Raw genomic sequence first — 19,771 nt, 5'->3', positions numbered from 1 at the left:
GGCCTCTCCCGTTGCGGAGCACAGGCTCCGGACACGCAGGCCCAGTGGCCATGGTTCATGGGCCCAGCCGCTCCACGGCATGTGGGATCTTCCTGGACCGGGGCACGAACCCGTGTCCCCTGCATCGGCAGGCGGACTCTCAACCACTGCGCCACCAGGGAAGCCCTTGATTGCTTTTTATTTATTTTTTTTGGCTGTGCCACTCGGCATGTGGAATCTTAGTTCCCTGACCAGGGATGGAACTAACGCCCCCTGCAGTAGAGTAGAAGTGTGAAGTCTTAACCACTGGACTGCCAGGGAAGTCCCAGCAAAAGTTTGGTTTTAAACACACAAAGCTTAAGATGCTGATGGGATCTCCAGATGGATAAAGTGAAGTCTTGTTGAGGTTAAAAGGCACGGATACAACATGGTCTCATAATGTTTGATGCCTTTTTATAGCCGTACACAGTACTGGTGAGGGAAACAGAAAAATTCGATGTCATCAGGGTGGGGCTGGGTGGCAGGCGTGGAGTGCTCCAGGGTAGAAGCAAAGGGGCTGGCACGTTGGGATGGCAGTGGGGCAGGTGAAGCAGGTGAAGTAAGACAGAAGGGCTGGGGTTATGAGGAGCCTGGAGCGTGTGAACTGGTGTGAGGAAATAGTCCAGGTGGAAATTAGGAGCAGTGTGATCAGGAAGGAGGAATGTCAAATCTGAGATCCTGGAGCTCGAGTAACCCCGAGTGAGAAACCACTACCGCCTTGTTGCAAGCCGGGTTGTAACAGGATGGAGATGAAGACCAGAGCAGTGCGAGGGTTCACAGCTGTCGGTCTGAACTGAATATTCAACTTTTCCGATGAAACTCGCCTGTGGAATAACTAACGATTTTTAACCAGCTCAGCTACTGATTATGAGTTTCTCCTTCAAATTGTAGAAAAGGCCATGGTGGAGAGGGGTTCCCTTAGGAGAGCCTCCTGGAGTGTCCTGGGAGAGGGCTCTGGACAACATAGCCAGATGTCCCAGCGGGAGTCAGGATTCCTAGCCTGCTGTCAGCTCACAGGCACACGGGCTCCCACGTCTTATCCAGCTCTTCCTATTCCATTTGTGTTTTATGGGCTTTCTTTTTCGGAGACCTAGGTGGCTGGGTTCTTGAGCACGAAAGTCAGAAGCAGTGCCCCTACCTTAGGGCTGATTCGGTTTAGAGCTGTGAATAGATCACTTCGATTCTCTGCGTCTCGGGGCGGAGGAGTTCAGGATTAACACGCACACACTACTATATATAAAATAGATAACCAACAAGGACCTACTGTATAGCACAGGGAACTATATTTAATATCTTCTAATAACCTATAATGGAAAAAATCTGAAAAAGAATATATATATGTATGTATAACAGAATCACTTTGCTGTACACCTGAAACTAACACATTGTAAATCAACTATACTTCGATAAAAATTATTTTTAAAAAATTAAAAATGCAAATTTTTATATACATAAAAAGATAATAGTGGAAACTCAAAAAAAATTCTCCATGCCTCAGTTATTCTCACAATTAAGTAACACAAACATAGATTTTTTTAATGCCTTGAGTGACTTCCTTGTGCAACTCAATGAATTTCACAATTTAATGTAAAGAAGGCACACGTACAACCAGCTATATCATAAGGCTAAGGGGATGTATAACAGGTTGTGATTAATTCTGCTTGAGTCTGTTGCTAAACTTCACAGAGGAGGTTATAGCTGAGCCTGGATTTGAGAGAGAAGCAGGGTTTGCCAGGCATAGAGGGGTACTTGGCGATGCAAAGTGTGTGTCTTGTTCAGGGAACCAGGACAGTCTGTTCTGCTTTTTTCTATGCAATGAGAATAAAAAACTAGGTCTCCTAACTCCTGCTCCAATGTTCTTTTGCTTTAGTTTTCTTCTGCCTCAATGTTCTTTTACTTTAGTTTTCTTCTGCCTGGCCTCCCTTCCCTGCATCTTTGCTTAGGCATTCTTGGGCACAAAAGTACCAATGATAGGAGGAAATAGACTAAAAGTCATCTGGTGATTGGAAATCCGGTGAACAATTTAAATATTGTTATGGATACCTCCCAAGTGGATGAACTACACCCAGATAAACAACATCCAAGTCAGATGTTGTTTCCTGTTGAAAAATCCCTAACATGTTCCTTGTCTAAAATCTCACCGGTTTTACCTTTAGAAGCAAAGAGGGCCAAAGGAGAGTCTTCTTTCACTCTGTTTTGGAACAATCATCCATTGACACATTCTGGGCCACCTTTCCTCTGATAATTGCAGATAGGAGGAATAAAGGATGGGTAGGTCCGTGTTTATGTCTCAGGGAACTTGCAACCCAGGAGGGCTCTCTGCACACACAGCAGGGAAGTAGCACATAAGTGCAGACGTTCTGCTAACCGAAACGTGTGGAGTAGGTAGGTAAGCACTCTGGGAGGAAAGAAATTAAGATGACCTGGAGAAAACTTCATGGCCAATGTGGGATTGAACTAAGGCCTTGAGGCTGTCTAAAGAGAAACTGAGAATGAAGCGACCTGCTTGATTCTTGGTAGCAAATAAAAAGCTGGGGTCTTGGGACCACCAGGAGAGTGTACAGCATTAGCTGCAAAGGGGTTAACGTTGAATTGCTAGGAAACGCCGAACTCCTTACACAGGGCACCAACCCGGCTTTCCTTGGTTATCAGATTCTTCTATGGAAAGTACATTTCCAATATTGATTTCCTGCCAATGGCAATCTGCGGCTCTCTTCGGAGTTCACCTGGGCTGGCCCGGGTCCCAGCAGGTTTGCCGATAGGTGATGAAGCTTCCTACAGGCTAGAGGCTGCATAGCTGAAGCCAGACCATGCCGAATGAAGCCAGTGGTTACACTCTTGTGGAAAGTCCTGGGAGGCTTCCTGTCCCCAGGCTTTAATTAACAGGCCGTTCTGACATCAGAGCTTACCTTTACCCAAACAAGCAGTCTCTGAAGGAAAGGAATCACCATACCAGCCAGCCTGGCCGTTGACCTTAGACTGCTCAACGCATTCTAAACTGTTCCCAGCTCCTCCAAATTCTCCCGCTAGAATTAAACACAGATACTCCTTACTGCATGTGGGTGGTGCATTCTGGGTCTGTAGTGATGTGTTTTGAAAATAGTACCTGCTCAAGTGAGGAGGTGAGCTGAGATGTGGGAAGGATGGGAAGTAACACAAAAGAAAATACAAGGAATCCCAGCTGAGAGTTCCAACTGGAGAAAGAGAAAAATCCCCAGGGCAGAGCAGCAAATTATAAGGCTGTCTTTTCTTTCTCCTGTCCATGTTAGGCGGAGCCACAGAGGAAGAGGTTCAGAGGTGGAGGGGTCACTGAGCCCAGGTGACATGTGTTCCTGGCACACTGGCACAGAGGTGTGCCTCGCTTTTTTTATAGGCAGGGTTCAGCCGCGCCAGGTGCCCACAAGGTGGGGGATTGACTCCCTTCTTAACTCTGTTTGGGTTTGTGCGCTGCGGGAAAAGTCTTGTGACAATATTGCATATACTGGTTTTCCCAAGCTAAGAGAACATGGTCGCTGCTTTACCAGCAGATGTTACACATTTTTTTCCCCTTTAACCCCCCCGCCCCCAGCCCCATGACCATTAGCTTACCTCCGTGGTGGCAAGTATGGCTAGGTTACTCCTGCGGACAAAAAAGTGTTGCCTGCCATTCCAGTAAACAGTGAATGCTGTCCACCATCAAGCCCTCATCCACTGCAGCTGCCCCTGCGGTGAGCCCTGAGGGGAATTCAGGGTGGAGAGAAACTGGATACTGGCCCTACATAGTTAAGATGCATATCAGAGGAATAATTTCAATGAGCCCAGACTCTTGCATCTGCCTATACATAGAAAAGCACTAAAATCATTAACTTGAGATGTCTGTTTTTCGAGATTAGCAGTGATCTTGCGATGTTCTGCTACATGTTGTTGTTTTTCCAACAGAAACTCCTATATATCCAGGCTCCTCCCTCACCTCTTTGGAGCAGATCCTCAGAGTATGTGAGAGGCTGACTCCTGGCCTATAGTCCTCAGTAAGGTCCCCGAATAAAACATAATTCTCAACTTTTAGGTTGTGTGTTTTTTCTCTAGTTGACACTCCTGACAATAACTTTATTACATGATCTGCTAACTAGTTGAGCTCAAAATCCACAGAATCATACAAATAAGTATGTATTCCTTTATAATACTGGGGTGTTTTGGCAGGTGGGGGGAGGATGTACTAATTAACTGTACTAATTAATCGTTTTACCAGTTTTTACAGATTTCTGTCAAATATTCCTATTTGTTGAATAGCAGTAACTTCATTTACAAAAGTAGTAAATATTCATCGTCAAAAGTACTATAACAATAATATCGACCCCAGATGAAAAGTAAAATTCCCATCATCCCACCACTTAGCAATATCTGTATCAATGTCTTGATTATTTGCAATTCCATACTTTTTCTGTGCCATAGGTATATCTTTACAAAAATGGGATGCACACTTTTAATTTGCTTCTTCCTTGTACTAATGTCTTTCATTCATGTATTTATTCAGCAAATCTTTGTTGAGCATCTACTATGTGCTGGTCAGTCACTGTTTTAAGTGTCGGGGAGATTGCAGTGAGAAACAAACGGAGCACACGTTTATGTCCTGCGTATCTCTCTATAACAATAAGTGTAATATATCTACATAATTCTTTTAATGGGTGTGTAGTATTCTATTGTACAGATTTTATCATCATTAAATCAGATCTCCCATTTTTGGATGCTGAAATGCTGTTTGTGTTTTAGGTTTTCTTAAATACGGAGTGGATATGCATTAACGGTGGGTGGATCTGAATCCATGTTAAAATTGTATCCGCTCATAATAGGATTCTGCCGCTCTTTAAAATATGACTTTATAAACAGTGGTATGATACTTGGCAGATGTGGCTGCAAAGATCAGTGTGGGCCCAGCAGCCTCTCACTTGATGGATGACTGAGGAGGTCCTGGGGTTGTCTGAGGCCACTGCAAGTCCACCTCTGTCTCTGGCCAGACCAGAGGCTGCTCACAGCAGGGTTCCAGGCCTTATAAATGGGCATCAAGCTGGCATTTTGGCTTCTGTTCCTTCTCAGCCATTTATGGCTTTGCAGCATTGTGGGAGGCTGGGCTTCTGTGGATTCTGGAAGAGTTTCTCTGCCGTCTTTGATGGAAATTGCTGTTCTTTTGTTCTCTGTCCAGCAACCAGCAGGCCACCTTCCTGACATCTGCATGAGGCCGTGACACGAGGTGATGTCACAGGATCTGTTTGTTGGTGACTTCAGCACACTGCTGGATCTTCAGCACAAAGCAAAACATAGTCCAGATGAATTATAGAATTTCTTAGCATTAGAACGTATAGAGATGATACCCTCAGTTTTATGGACAAAGACACAAGGGTAGAGAAGTTGAGTGGTTTGCCTAAAATCCCATAGTCAGTGGTAGAGCTGGAACTGCTAATTCCTCATCCAGGGCTTCTCCAGGGAATCAGCTATTCCAAGTTTGTGGTCAGTTCCCATAGGGCCCTTGTAATAGATCAGGGAACACCATTGCTTTAGAGTCCTCTATTTGGCCTCCAGATAAAATGTCATCAGTACCAAACTATGTCCCTTTCGCAAACATGGAACTTTTAGTTTTTTTAGATGGCATACTCTAGGTGTAAAACTATTAGCATTTTTAATAGTTTTAATGGAGGACCTGAGATAAAACTTTAAGATTGGACCCCTAAATAGTCCAAGGCATGATGTAACATTTTATAACACTTTCTTGTGAATGTTAACTGAATTCATGGTGTAGATGTTGTTGTACTCAAGAAATAGAACTTTTAATTCCAATCCCATTATAATCTAAATCTAATTAAAGCTGTTAATAAAGCAGTTGGAAGAATCCCAGAAATGTAACCAAAAACATTAAATTCCTTTTCAATTTTCAAAGATTGCATTAAAATCAATTATAAGGTAGAAAAAAATATATATATATTACAAAATTGTAACCCTTCTGTGTGTTCTTTAGTTCAAATATTGCTGGTACTTTAATGTGCATGGTTTGCCTTTTCAAAGCATCATTCAGCCACTGCCCATTTTATTATTATCCACTCTCTTTATTTCCTGAGAGGTAGAGAGACAGGAAATCATCTCCCACCCACCCTTGTTTATGAGGAAAATGACCCTGAGCAGCTGAATGTCTTGGGCATGGCCACATAGCTCATTGTACAGAGCAAATATTAACAGCCAGACTTCCCGACTTGCAAACCATTATTTCTTTTTTTCCCTTAACCTGGCAGAACAGGAGGAAATTGGTGCCATACGTCTGGGCCTAAAGAACTATTTGTTCAGTAAATCATGATTAGGTGTATGATTATTTTATATGCCACATATCATCGCAGACATAGGAACTTGCATGCCACACAGCCCCTGCCCTTAAAGCAGCCGGGTGTGGTGGGAAGTGAGCTCATCACCAAGGGTCAGGGCCCCAGGAGAGAAGTGTGAGGGTAGGTGGGGCACCTTCATCCAGCCTGGGGTTAGGAAAGCCCACAGGCAGAGCTGACGCCTGGGCAGAGTGTTGATGAGCTGGGGTTGCTGGAGCTGCCGTTGTGTGCAGAAGCATACAGGGGAGATAGAGAGTGTTGTACCTTTGAAAAACTCCCGGTGTTATGATCCAAGCCATCCAAGTGGCCTGGGTGTGGGCTCTGGGAAAGGAGGCTGGAATAGGACCTGGGAAGGAGGTCTACAGAAGGGCCTGTTTGCACAGGCTGAGAGATTGTGTGGTAAACAATGGTGCGCTCTTGAGGGACTTTGGGGAGGGGAGTAGTGATCAGTCTCCGCTTTTAAACTATCACCGTGAAATGGTTTGGAGACTAGAGGGCGGGTTCGGGGATATGAGGTGGGGGAACCATCTCTTGAGGAAGAAAGGTCAGTTATGAGACCGCTGTTTTCCTCATCAACACAAGTTCATCTTGAAGGCCCAAATCAAGGGGGAGCGGTAGAAATGGAAAGGACAAGTGGATTCCAGAAACGTTGAGATAAAATCAACAGGCCTCCATGACTGATCAGAGGTAGGGACAGGTCAAGTCTGGGCTGAAGGAGGAGGCTGAAGAGGTTGAGTTTGAAATGCCCGTGGGATATTCAGTTGGACAAAACCAGAGCTGCTGGATATTTGAATCCAAACTCAGGAAAGATCTGGCTGGAGGCATGTATTTGGGGATCCTATGATAACAGGGCCTGGCTGAAGAGAAAGCCTGCGTGCAGCAACTAAGACCCAACACAGCCAAAAATTAATTAATTAATTAATAATTTTAAAAAAAAGAACGTGGATCAACCATAGAGCTTTTTCAGAGCAAGGACTATCTGCTCAACAATATTGCAGGCTACCAAGGCCACAGAGGAAGAATAAAATAAGACCACCTACCTCAAGCCGCTTACAAGAAGAGTCAAACTTCACGAATCAACAGCCACCACCAGACCGCACGTAACGGAGTGTTAAGTGGAGAGAAATACAAACAGGCCTCTACGGAGCAGAGCTGCTCCTGGGAGGATAGGACTTACACATGTGAAGGGGTGAGGGGCGGGCCTTCCAGGAAAGGGGCAGAACACGACCCAGGATGCTACGGCCTCTGTGGGCCCACGAGCAGAGGGGCCGCTGCGGAAGACAGAGGAAGTGAGTGCGGCGGGTGGCGTGAGTTTAGGTTTGATGTTGCAGAAGGAAGAGGGGAGGTTTCTCATCCGTGGAGGGTTCTTTTGTTTTTTGTTTTTTTTTTGCGGTACGCGGGCTTCTCTCTGCTGTGGCCTCTCCCGTTGCGGAGCACAGGCTCCGGACGCGCAGGCTCAGTGGCCATGGCTCACGGGCCGGTCGCTCTGCGGCATGTAGGATCTTCCCGGACCGGGGCACGAACCCGTGTCCCCTGCATCGGCAGGCGGACTCTCAACCACTGCGCCACCAGGGAAGCCCCATCCCTGGGGTTTTTTCTTGTTCAATCCTTATGTCACCTGAGCTCGGGGGACTCATGCTATAGACCGGTACCTCCTCTCCTGGCTTAAGTGACACCGCCCTCTGTGGTCCCGCCTCTGCTTTCTTCTTCCATCACCCTGTCAACTGTGGCGTCTGTCCCCAGGGTTCCACCATCGGCCCCCTTTTCTGCCTCTGGTACCTCTCACACAGACACTTCTGCCATGTCCTTGGCGGATTCTCAACCACTGCGCCACCAGGGAAGCCCAAGTTAAACATTTGTGAGGGCTGAAATTTGTTGCATACAGATTTGGGTTCTCAGGAGAGGCAAGTCCAAAACCACTTGCTTTCCAGAGCATAATTAAAAAAAAAAAATACACACACAGTCTTTGCAATTAGATTTCATTAAATTTAGGCTACATGTTAATTTTGTTCAGCTCTTAAGATTTCTCAGGATAGGGCTTTCCTGGTGGCACAGTGGTTAGGAATCCACCTGCCAATGCGGGGGACACAGGTTTGAGCCCTGGTCCGGGAAGATCCCACATGCAGTGGAGCAACTAAGCCCGTGCACCACAACTACTGAGCCTGCGCTCCAGAGCCCATGAGCGACGACTACTGAGCCCGTGTGCCACAACTACTGAAGCCTGAATACCTAGAGCCCGTGCTCCGCAACAAGAGCAGCCACTGCAATGAGAAGCCCATGCACCACAACGAAGAGTAGCCCCTGCTTGCCACAACTAGAGAAAGCCTGCGTGCAGCAACGAAGACCCAACACAGCCAAAAATTAATTAATTAATTATAAAAAAAAGATTTCTCAGAATATGCCTTGGTTTTTACCAACCTGATTGATGACTCATTTGACCTTGAGGTTCAAGTAACTATTGCTTATCTCAGATTTCAAGTTCCCAGTGAAATTAGTGGGTAATTTAAGATTAGGTGCTCAAGAAATGTAGGCTCTCATTACTAATATCAACATTGATAATTTTTGTATTTTGATATAATACTTCGTACTAAATAAAATACATAAAAAAGCTTTGTATGGATGAAGAGTGCTTTTGTCTTTGCCAGTTCAAGACTATTTGAGACTTGATTTGGAGTGGTTTACAAGATCCCTCCTTTAAAGCGCCCTCTTGTGTCATTACAATGATGTGCAACTCTACAATGGATGGCGCCAAGGGACAGAATATAATGTCTAAGTGAAGGGTTGGTCTTCACCAAGATGGTTCCAGCCATTGAAACAGGGGAGGAGCATATGTGACAGAAATGCTGGCTGGTGGGTAAATGTTGTGGTAGTAGATTGCAGAAGTCTCTTCTGATTGATTGCATTTTCTCAATAAAATAGGAAGAAGGTTAGGCTGAGTGAGGATGGATGAAGAAGTATAGGAGATTTGAAGAGAGAAAACTACTAGGTTCCACTAGGAAGACATTGGGATAATAGACAATGAATATACAGCTAGATCTTTTCATGTCATTAAATACATTCACAGCATATTTCTATTGTTTGCTCACAATTCTGTTTTACGGCTTAAATTATGGTTCTATGATTTTTTAAAACCAGTTTCCTATTGTTGGACAAGGAAGTTCTTTCCAATTTCTTACTGTTATAAATAAAATGGAACAGTGTCTCTTGCTATACCATTCCTTAAAAAAAAAAAAAAAAAAAACTTTTGTACTGATAGAGCCTGTCTGATGATTTCATTTTTTTTTATTTGAGCGATTTTTAGTGAGTTTGTGTTGGTAGCTCACTGTGATTTTTTTTTTTTACGTTGGCGGTAGGAGTTTATTAATTAATTTATTTATTTTTGCTGTGTTGGGTCTTCGTTTCTGTGTGAGGGCTTTCTCTAGTTGTGGCAAGCTGGGGCCACTCTTCATCGCGGTGCACGGGCCTCTCACTATCGCGGCCTCTCGTTGCGGAGCACAGGCTCCAGACGCGCAGGCTCAGTAGTTGTGGCACACGGGCCTAGTTGCTCCGCGGCATGTGGGATCCTCCCAGACCAGGGCTCGAACCCGTGTCCCCTGCATTGGCAGGCAGATTCTCAACTACTGCACCACCAGGGAAGCCCCACTGTGATTTTTAAAAAATAATTAATTAATTAATTTATTTTTGGCCATGTCGGTTCTTCATTGCTGCGCACAGGCTTTCTCTACTTGCGGCGAGCGGGGGCTACTCTTTCATTGTGGTGTGCAGGCTTCTTATTGCAGTGGCTTCTCTTGTTGCAGAGCATGGGCTCTAGGCACATGGGTTTCAGTAGTTGTGGCACGTGGGCTCAGTAGTTGTGGCTCATGTGCCCTGGACCGCAGGCTCAGTAGTTGTGGCGTACGGGCTTAGTTGCTTTGCAGCATGTGGGATCTTCCTGGACCAGGGCTTGATCCCGTGTCCCCTGCATTGGCAGGCAGATTCTTAGCCACTGCGCCACCAGGGAAGGCCCAAGGGTTACATTTTAATGTCATCTAGCAAACTCGAAAGCTTTAAAGGTACCCTCACTTACCTTCTAGATGTCATTAAAATGAGGTGGCTGACATTCCCATTTTACAAGATGTGACTTTGCTTCACTCTGTAGTGAGCAGTAGAGACAAAGTCAGAATGTCAGAGCAGTAAGCGATCTTGGTCCGACTCTATTATTCTACATACGAAAAAAAAAAGGAGGCTCAAAGAAGTTGTCTGCAGTCCCGCCTCCCCAGCTGCACTAGCAAACCCATAGTTCCCTTGCTGTCTTTGCTCAGCAGCCCCTCACCGCATCTTTGCCCATTTTACTCTGTTTCCTGTAGGTTGCATCCCCGTGTAGCCATGACAACTGCCATCCTGGAGCGTCTGAGCACCCTGTCCGTGAGTGGACAGCATCTGCGCCGCCTGCCCAAGATTTTGGAGGATGGGCTGCCCAAGATGCCCGGCACCGTCCTGGAGACCGACGTGCCCCAGCTCTTCCGGGAGCCCTACATCCATGCTGGGTACCGCCCCACTGGCCACGAGTGGCGTTACTACTTCTTCAGCCTCTTCCAGAAACACAACGAGGTGGTCAACGTCTGGACCCACTTGCTGGCGGCTCTGGCCGTCCTCTTGCGGTTCTGGGCCTTTGTGGAGGCCGAGGGCCTGCCGTGGACCTCTGCCCACGCCCTGCCCCTGCTCCTCTACGTCCTGTCCTCCATCACTTACCTCACCTTCAGCCTCCTGGCCCACCTGCTGCAGTCCAAGTCCGAGCTCTCCCACTACACCTTCTACTTTGTGGACTACGTGGGCGTGAGCGTTTACCAGTACGGCAGTGCCCTGGTCCACTTCTTCTACACCTCCGACCAGGCCTGGTACGAGCACTTCTGGCTTTTCTTCCTGCCCGCAGCCGCCTTCTGTGGCTGGCTATCTTGCGCCGGCTGCTGCTACGCTAAGTACCGGTACCGCAGGCCTTACCCAGTCATGAGGAAGATCTGTCAGGTGGTGCCGGCGGGGCTGGCCTTCATCCTGGACATCAGCCCTGTGGCACATCGCGTGGTTCTGTGCCACCTGTCTGGCTGCCAGGAGCAGGCGGTCTGGTACCACTCCCTGCAGATTGTCTTCTTCCTGGTCAGTGCCTACTTCTTTTCCTGCCCGGTTCCGGAGAAGTACTTCCCGGGTTCCTGTGACATCGTGGGCCACGGGCATCAGATCTTCCACGCCTTTCTGTCTGTCTGCACACTGTCCCAGCTGGAGGCCATCCTCCTAGACTACAGGGGGCGACAGGAGATCTTCCTGCAACGCCACAGCCCCCTGTCCATCTACATGGCCTGCCTCTCCTTCTTCTTCTTGGTCACCTGCAGTGCAGCCACTGCAGCCTTCTTGAGGCAAAAAATCAAGGCCAGACTGACCAAGAAAGATTCTTGAGGCCGGCAGGTGGGGTGCGGTGTGGAGCTGGCCTGATATGATTTGGGGAAAACTTGAATCAGCAGTAGGAGTTGACTTTTTGTTTTTTAGAGCAGGCTTTTAAATGAGTACATATTTCCAAGGGTGGCTGTGGCTATGGCCTTAGGAAGCCAAAGGGTCCAAGAGTTTTGCTGTTATTGTTGTGAATGAAAGTATCCCTTTATCCTCTGGGCTGTAGCCTTACGAGACACAGGAAGGGAAGGGACCTTGGCTAAGATTCATCGGACACTGAATTAAGAACCATCTTCATGCCTGAAAATTTAGTAGAATTCCGACTGTGGCTGCCAGGGGCAAGGCCTGGTGTAAAGGGATAATCCAACTGGACTGGAGAAGTTAGGAGGTGGCTGGACCACACTGTATTGAAATGAGCATTCTTCTGTGATGCTGGTCTTTGGTAATTGGGTACCTTGACCCAAGGACCCGATTTCATTTGGATTTCAGATCGTCCTGGGTGGAGAAGTCAGAATCTTCAAGAAGATTCCGTAAAACCCTCAGACCTCGTGAATTACTCGGTTCGTCTCACTTCCGGTCCCTTCTCTGGCCCACTCTAGCACCGACCCTTTTCTCAGGATGATGTCTGCCTGGCTGTTTTCTCCCAAGTGCTGTTCACTCCCATCTGTACCTTGCATGATGATAGAGAGGACGATGAAGCAGTCATACTTCCAGGAAATGCTTGGATCCATGTGAACATTCAGGAAACTTACTGTCATATAATGCTAATGGAAACGGTAGTAGAAAATACAGTGCCAAGAGCCATCAGGAGGTCCAGCCAGCAAGCATGGATACCGTTTGGTGTCATGGGACCCTTCTGGTTTATACCTGTGCATTGCAGGATTACTTGAGATCTATTAGGGCTGCCTTACATGCCAGAAGATCTGGAGCTTTCTCCAGAGCATCTTCTCCAGATTTTGACCAGCATGTTCAAAAAGGCGCTGGTAGAGTGAATTGGTTCTGAGAGTCCCACTAGGGATCTGATTATTTCAAGAGGAACTCAAGGTCCAGCCTCTTAAATAGATGCTGCCCCACGAAGGACCCGCATAACTACCCTGGTTCAGGGTCCTCGGGGAGGCAGTTGTACCTCAGCTTAGAGCAGCTTAACTTAATCAAGCCCCAGGACAGGCACATGTGTGCATTCATGGTGGATTGGTCCCTGAAGGCTCCTCTGGGTGAGGATGGTGAACTGGGCACCTGTAGGCAGAATGTTCTGTTTAGGACATAGCTGCCCAGCAGCTTCTATGGGGTGAGGGAGGCTTGCGGTTGATGTGTTCTGGCCACGCAGCCCCCCTGAGGACTGCCTTCTGCACTGATCCAGTGAAGGGGGCTGCATTGGAACCCTCCCCAGAGGCTGTATTTCCTATCAATATAAGGTCTGTTTACTAAAAAGGGAGGTGGGTTTTCATTCCAGTTTGATGAACCTCCTCTCTTCCTAGATTACTTTGTTGTCTTCATATCTTTGTTTTCTTCCTTTCTCTTGAGAGATGTGTAGGGTTTGTGCCTTATAAATGGAAATGTACAAACTTAATACACTTAATACATGGCCTTGTGGAATTTTCAGTTTGGGGTTATAGGGATAAGAAAAAAAGGATTAATTGCCTTCCAAACCATGGATGAAAAAACTTACGAATATCAGAATTGCTTATCCATCAGAAGACTCTTTCAACCTGTATTTTGGAGGGAAAAATTCAACTGAGCCTTTCCTGTAATCTTTATATCAAGAAAGCGTATGTCGGGACTTCCCTGGCAGTCCAGCGGTTAAGACTCCCCGCTTCCACTGCAGGGGGTGCGGGTTCGATCCCTGGCCGGGGAACTAAGATTCTGCATGCCATGGGGTGGCCAAAAAAAAAAAAAAAAAAAGCAAGCATATGTCTTGTCAGTTATGTTGTTTTCCTAGATGGATTTCTCCTGGGAATCCTCAAATACCTGAACTTCTGTGCTACCCAAGTGTCTTACACGAGCTTCTGGCATCCAGGCCAAATTCACCACCAATAAAGTGAGCAACACCAAACCAGTTGAACTGATGAACAAGGGAATGGAAAGTTGTGTCACACAACACTGCAAGTAGAGGGTCAGTGTTTTTTTTGGGTTTTTTTTTGCGGTACACGGGCCCCTCACTGTTGTGGCCTCTCCCGTTGCGGAGGCCAGGCTCCAGACGCACAGGCTCAGCGGCCATGGCTCACGGGCCCAGCCGCTCCGTGGCATGTGGGATCTTCCCGGACCGGGGCGCGAACCCGTGTCCCCTGCATCGGCAGGCGGACTCTCAACCACTGCGCCACCAGGGAAGCCCGAGGGTCAGTTTAAATGGAGATGAGAAAGTGTCTGAAATGTCTGTAATTATGGATTCAGAGACTATCTTCTTTTAAAAATTGGAAGGAAGATGTAAGGCAAGCTTTTGCATGTAACCGTGGTGGCCATGGTGGGCAGAGATCTTTAGGCCAAATGCAGGTATTTTTTAAGGGAGAAAATACAAGGTATAGCAGTGATCTTCCAACGCCATCCGCAGCCCAGTGCCAGTCTGCACACTTATTGGTCTGTGACAAGATACGTACAGAGAGACACTAAACTCTTAGATATGAACATAAAATTCATAACATTTTGATTTTAATTTACCCAAGTATTGGTCCCTCAAGTACTGGAAATTTTAAAAAAATTTTTTTACCAGAGATATTTGAGAAGAGTTGAGGGACTACTATCTGGTTAGAAATTCCAGTATCTCATGAGAAATAGAGAAACAGGAGATGCAGGCATTTTTAAATACTCAGACTCTTGAGGGGTTAAATACTCCTTTTAAAACATTTTCATTCAAACGATTGAATCAGTAAGGAAGAGACCTAGTTTGTTTAAAAGGAATAATAAGTATTTGATAAAGGGGATGGTTCTTCTTATTCCACCAAAGCCAAAAGTTGACGTCTATTGGAAATTCTGCTGTCATTGCTCTTTTTTACTAAGGCTTTCAACCTATTAAAATGTAAATGCTTCTGGGAAAAAAACTAAACCAAACTATTAGTCATTTACGTCTTGGGAATACAATGCGTATTGTATGTGGCCCCCTACTCAGGGTAGAGAGAGGGAATAACAGGATGCAGCGAACTGGGGACCTATTTGCCTGTTTGTTTCCCTCTTGCAAGCACTTCCTGACCTATATTTACTAGGGAGCTAATGTTAATACTCTTCAGATGTTAGGGTTTCATCTCCCACCTTGGCTGAAAGTACCTCACTCAGTAACACTATTCTCAGTCCTCTACTGGAAGCTTGAAATAGTAGGCGCTCAAGCCATGGAATGGAGGTAGTTCTTTCCTGCCTCTGTTGCCCACCTGTTCACCAGTTGTACCCTGATGCTTGAAAACATTAGGTTCTTCAGTTGCCACGCTGTAGTTTCAAATGGGCCCTCCAGGTGGTGCTTATGTCTTACTCAGAGAAGGCATGGCCATTGTCCCCAAGGCCTCCGCCTCATTTTGTTGTTCCTCGGGTTTTGCTCGATTGCTTGGCAAAGAAAAAATAGAACTATTTTCTGTTTATATAAATCTACTTACACAAATGACCATTTAACAGATTTTGTAAATGCATTATTGTACTCTCAACAGCTACCTTGTGTCTTTGACAAGGCCTATCTTAACAAAAGGTTTTATCTAGACAAACGTTACCAGATGGAGATCAGGACACTTCATAGCCACCTGGAAGTAGGAAAGTATAAAAGCTTTGAAAAAAATCTCCGTACCCCAAATCCCAAAATATTCTCCCCCAAATCCCCACTTGTGAGTAGATCAAATTGGGCCCCCTCCCCAAAAGCTATGGAGTTGATTTCTCTAAGGATTTTCAGTCTAATTGAATAAATATTTTAATCTCATGGACAATAGTGTTAAATCTTCCAAACTTTTGAATTGATAGACTGTATTTTTTGAAACCTAAAAATTATGAACTATACTATTGTTATACCATAACAGGTACTATGGTTGTGAAATGTGGCACCTGTCAACCAAAGGATTCTGTGGCCTTAACTATTAGATTTAAATAGCTGTAGAAAAGGTGATTCCACTATCACCATAACAGGAAGAAAACAGCATTCTCTGGCTAGAGGTTTCACTGATAGAATTACGGATACCCCTCTCGCCCAAATGCTTTTTATCACCAGTAGGGACCCTGGGCAGTTTGCAAATACTTCTGTTGTCACTGCTAATAGTTTAACCACTTTTCAGTTACTGATTCAGTTACTGATTATGAGCATCTCTTGGTGGCAGACTCCATGTTGGCTCTGGAGATAAGACAGTGAGGGTAAAAAACTGGGACCCTCCATGCTAACGGAGGACCAGTGTCTTCCCACCTTGGGCCATGACGGGGGCGCCACTCCAGGACTTGGTTCCAGTCACAGCCTGAGGGTCAGATGGCCTGCCAAACCCACGGGAGGCTGGGACCTGCTTTGGGCCAGCCCCTTTTCTAAAGCATTGAGCTCTCTCCTTTCCCCTCCAGAGGCTGGAAACACTTCCCACTCCAGCAAGGCTGTCACCTTAGAGTCACCTCAACCTTTCTTGATACTCCTGCTGCCTCCCCAGCCCATCTTCCTGCCCTCTATTTGATTTAATCCAGTCCTGGGGAATCCTTGACACAGCCAGACACAGAGAGAAGCCCTATATTTCCACAGGTTGTATAGACTTCCCATAAAGCCCATCCTTTAGGGAAAGGGATGTAGGGTTCCAACCTGAGTGCAAGTTCCTGATTTGGTAAGTTGGAAACAGCATGCTACACCCTGGCTGCCTCCTTTGGGGAAAAAAAAAAAAAAATCCACCTTATCCCTTATGGAATTTTTTTTAGAAATATTTAATATAGAAGGAAAATCATTGCATTAAAGAGAAAATTCATTTAGATATTAACTTTAGGAGCATATTTATATAAGGTAAGCGCACTTCTTACCAACATGATTCTCGTAGGAAATTATGCACTGTATTTTAGACTCTAGGAGGCCTTGGCCAATTCAAAGGCTCCAGAATAACAGCTCAGGTTATATAGAGCACTGTGCGTCCCCAAACATTTCCACAACCATTTGCTTTCCTAAAGAGTCATGTGAGGTAAAACCAAAAAGAGCTCCATTAAACCGGCAAACACACTGAGAAAGTAGAACGATTGCTTCAAAGTCACACAACTAGGAATGTTTAAACTCAAAGTCCTTTTTCCTTCAGATAAATTCAGGGGTCAGCTAAATCGAAACATCAACACCAAATATTTGCAGAGCCCTTTGCAGTGTGTAAAGCACTTTTTAACGTATTGTGTATACTTTACCTAATCTCATTTTAACTTTTGTTCCTAAATACCTCATGAATAGCCAGGGTCATACCACTTCTTTGGGGGTTAAGAAGTACATCGTGGATGTCCTTGGATATCAAATAAAGCATTCTCTGCATCTCATGGTCTCCTCAGAAGCCAGAAAGTTCCATTGGCTGTAGGCCCTCAGTGGCCTAGATTTTAAAGTCAAATCTCACTCTCTGGTCATAGCTTCTTGAAAATACCTTTGAATCCTGGGAAGAGAAACCAAGTATTGATAATCTCGCCAAGATGATACAACCCTGCCCTCTGCTCTTTCACTGGGATTGTCAATTCTTCAAACGATTGGCTCTCCCAGGGATTCTGACAAGTGACAATGACTTTAAAAATGTTTCTCTGGGGGCTTCCCTGGCGGCACAGTGGTTGGGAGTCCGCCTGCTAATGCAGGGGACGCGGGTTCGTGCCCCAGCCCGGGAGGATCCCACATGCCGCGGAGCGGCTGGGCCCGTGAGCCATGGCTGCTGAGCCTGCGCGTCCGGAGCCTGTGCTCTGCAACGGGAGAGGCCACAACAGTGAAAGGCCCACGTAATGTTTCTCTGCCTCATAAAAGTTTTGCACACATTAGTAGGAAGGCCCCCTCGAAAGTCATTGGTTATTTCTCATTTCCAAGTAATAAAGGCTTATTAAAGAAAATGCTAAAAATGGAGAAAAAGGATAATTCATGAACACATCACTAAAATGAGTCCCTTCAGAGTAAGAATAAGCCCATGTCAAAATGTTGTCAATACGTAAATTAGCAGTGTGATATAAAGCTTCCTGAAAAGCCAGAAGTTAGGAATTTTTAGGCAACCTAATACTTTGATTCTGTAAAGTACAAAAAAAAAATCAATCAACAGTCTGGCTCAGTTTACAGTCACATGACACTCCCTTCTGACATTTACGAAGGTAATTTGCTGATGCTGTGGCTGGGACAAGGGCTCATGAAACACAGCCAATGATACATTATCTCGAGTTGAAAGAACTCTGTGTGAATCCAGCCCCACACTCCACAAACACTGAGCCCACAGGTGCCAGTCCATGTTCTAGGCACCAGGGATATAGCCATGGATAAAACAAATCCCAGCCCTGACAGAGACTTACCCTCAGCAGTGGGGGGTGAGGGCAAGATAAACAACAAACCGGGACTTCCCTGGCGGTCCTGTGGTTAGGATTCTGTGCCTTCACTGCGAAGGGGCATGGGTTCAATCCCTGGTGGGGGAACTAAGATCCCACAAGCTGCGCGGCCAAAAAAAAAATGACAAACCAAAGAAATACATCAGAGAGTTAAGGTGTTAGAAGGTGTTGGTGCCAAGGAGAAACAGAAAGCAAGGAAGGAGAGGCCAGAGGGATGGAGTGAGTGTGCAACTTTAACCAGAATCAGGGGAGACTACAGAAAGAGGTGTGTGTGTGTGTGTGTGTGTGTGTGTGTTTCTCCCCTGGGGAAGAGGGAAGAATTGCAAGGGCCCTGAGGCCAGAGCCTGCCTGAACAGAGAGGGGTCGAGGAGTCAGACAGAGGTGAGGACAGATTGTGAGATCCTTGTAAGGACCCGGCTTTTACTGTAACTTCAGGATGGGGAATGCTGGGGAAGAATCCTGCCCAAGAAAACTGCAGGATAGCCATTTATCTATGTGGACTAATTACTAATTGCACATGACCTTTGCTGGCAGAATGTAGAGCAAATTCTGCTGCCTGCCATCTACCCGAAACCAGGTTATCATTAAGTTATTCTCCTTGTGGGCTTAGCCCTATAGGTTGCATTCCTGTGGACACAGTCTCGTGCTCACGATTCTTCCCAAATTCTCAGAGCATTTTTTAAACTCACAGAACGCTGACCTCCACTTTCCAGGCAGGCTTTGAATGCTTCCTTAAGTCCTACTGACCCCGGTTTGCGCTCTGGGTAATCCTCCAGGCAGAAATGCAGTGAAACATCCAGGGCAGAACCTGCAAACCAGGAATAATAACAACGTGAACAGTGTACATTATTTCGTGCTCACTCCTTGCCAAGTCCTTCACGGAGCTGTTTGCTTAGATTCTTTCCTTTAACCCTCATGTAATCCTCGGGAGGTAGGTACTGTTACTGCTCCCACTTTATAAATGAGGAAACTGGTAGATTAAATAAATTTCCCCCAAACTACCTGCTATTAAGTAATAGAATCTCACAGAAACTCAGACCTTTACCAATTGGGTGAACTGGAAAAACTGTAGCATGAAAGGGAAATGTAATGAGGATTTTTTTTTCCTCTGATAAATGAAATAAACCGAAAGAGGCAGTTTTTGGTTCATTTCTAGACACTTTGGCCAAGAACATTCCCTAGGCTGTGACCGTTGATGTGATGCCAATGGTGAGATTCTTAAATACACTTTGTGCTGGACTCCAACACACACCTGGTCACATTAGTCTCAGAGGCCATCACGTAGATCTCAGAGGCCATCTGTAACCACCTGGATGACCTCCAAGGACTCCAGGCAGCTCGAAGAACCACCGATTCTCCTCACATCATTTCCCTATGCTTCTCCCGTGAAGCCTTCTTTGCCTTCAGAACCTGTTAAAAATACCATAGTCCTCAAAGTCAATCAGAACACTATTCCAGTTAAAACAATTTCTTAAAAGCAACTTAATAGCAACATGCAAAACATCTCCATTCAG

The 19,771-nt window shown here is 45.8% G+C and overlaps 1 protein-coding gene across 1 annotated transcript in view; it reads left to right on the top strand.

Moving 5' to 3' along the window:
- The window catches only part of PAQR8 (progestin and adipoQ receptor family member 8), a 38,062-nt gene extending 22,293 nt beyond the window's left edge, over positions 1–15,769 (top strand). The window contains exon 2 of the mRNA XM_079934691.1: positions 10,709–15,769. Within this exon, the coding sequence (XP_079790817.1) occupies positions 10,728–11,792 (1,065 nt within the window). The 5' untranslated portion in view covers positions 10,709–10,727 and the 3' untranslated portion in view covers positions 11,793–15,769. The remainder of the gene's footprint in view (positions 1–10,708) is intronic.
- The last annotated feature ends 4,002 nt before the right edge of the window (positions 15,770–19,771 follow it).

Source organism: Stenella coeruleoalba (genome assembly GCF_951394435.1).
Source record: "Stenella coeruleoalba genome assembly, chromosome: 10".
NCBI lineage: Eukaryota > Metazoa > Chordata > Mammalia > Artiodactyla > Delphinidae > Stenella > Stenella coeruleoalba.
This window is presented reverse-complemented; position numbering and strand designations above follow the sequence as displayed.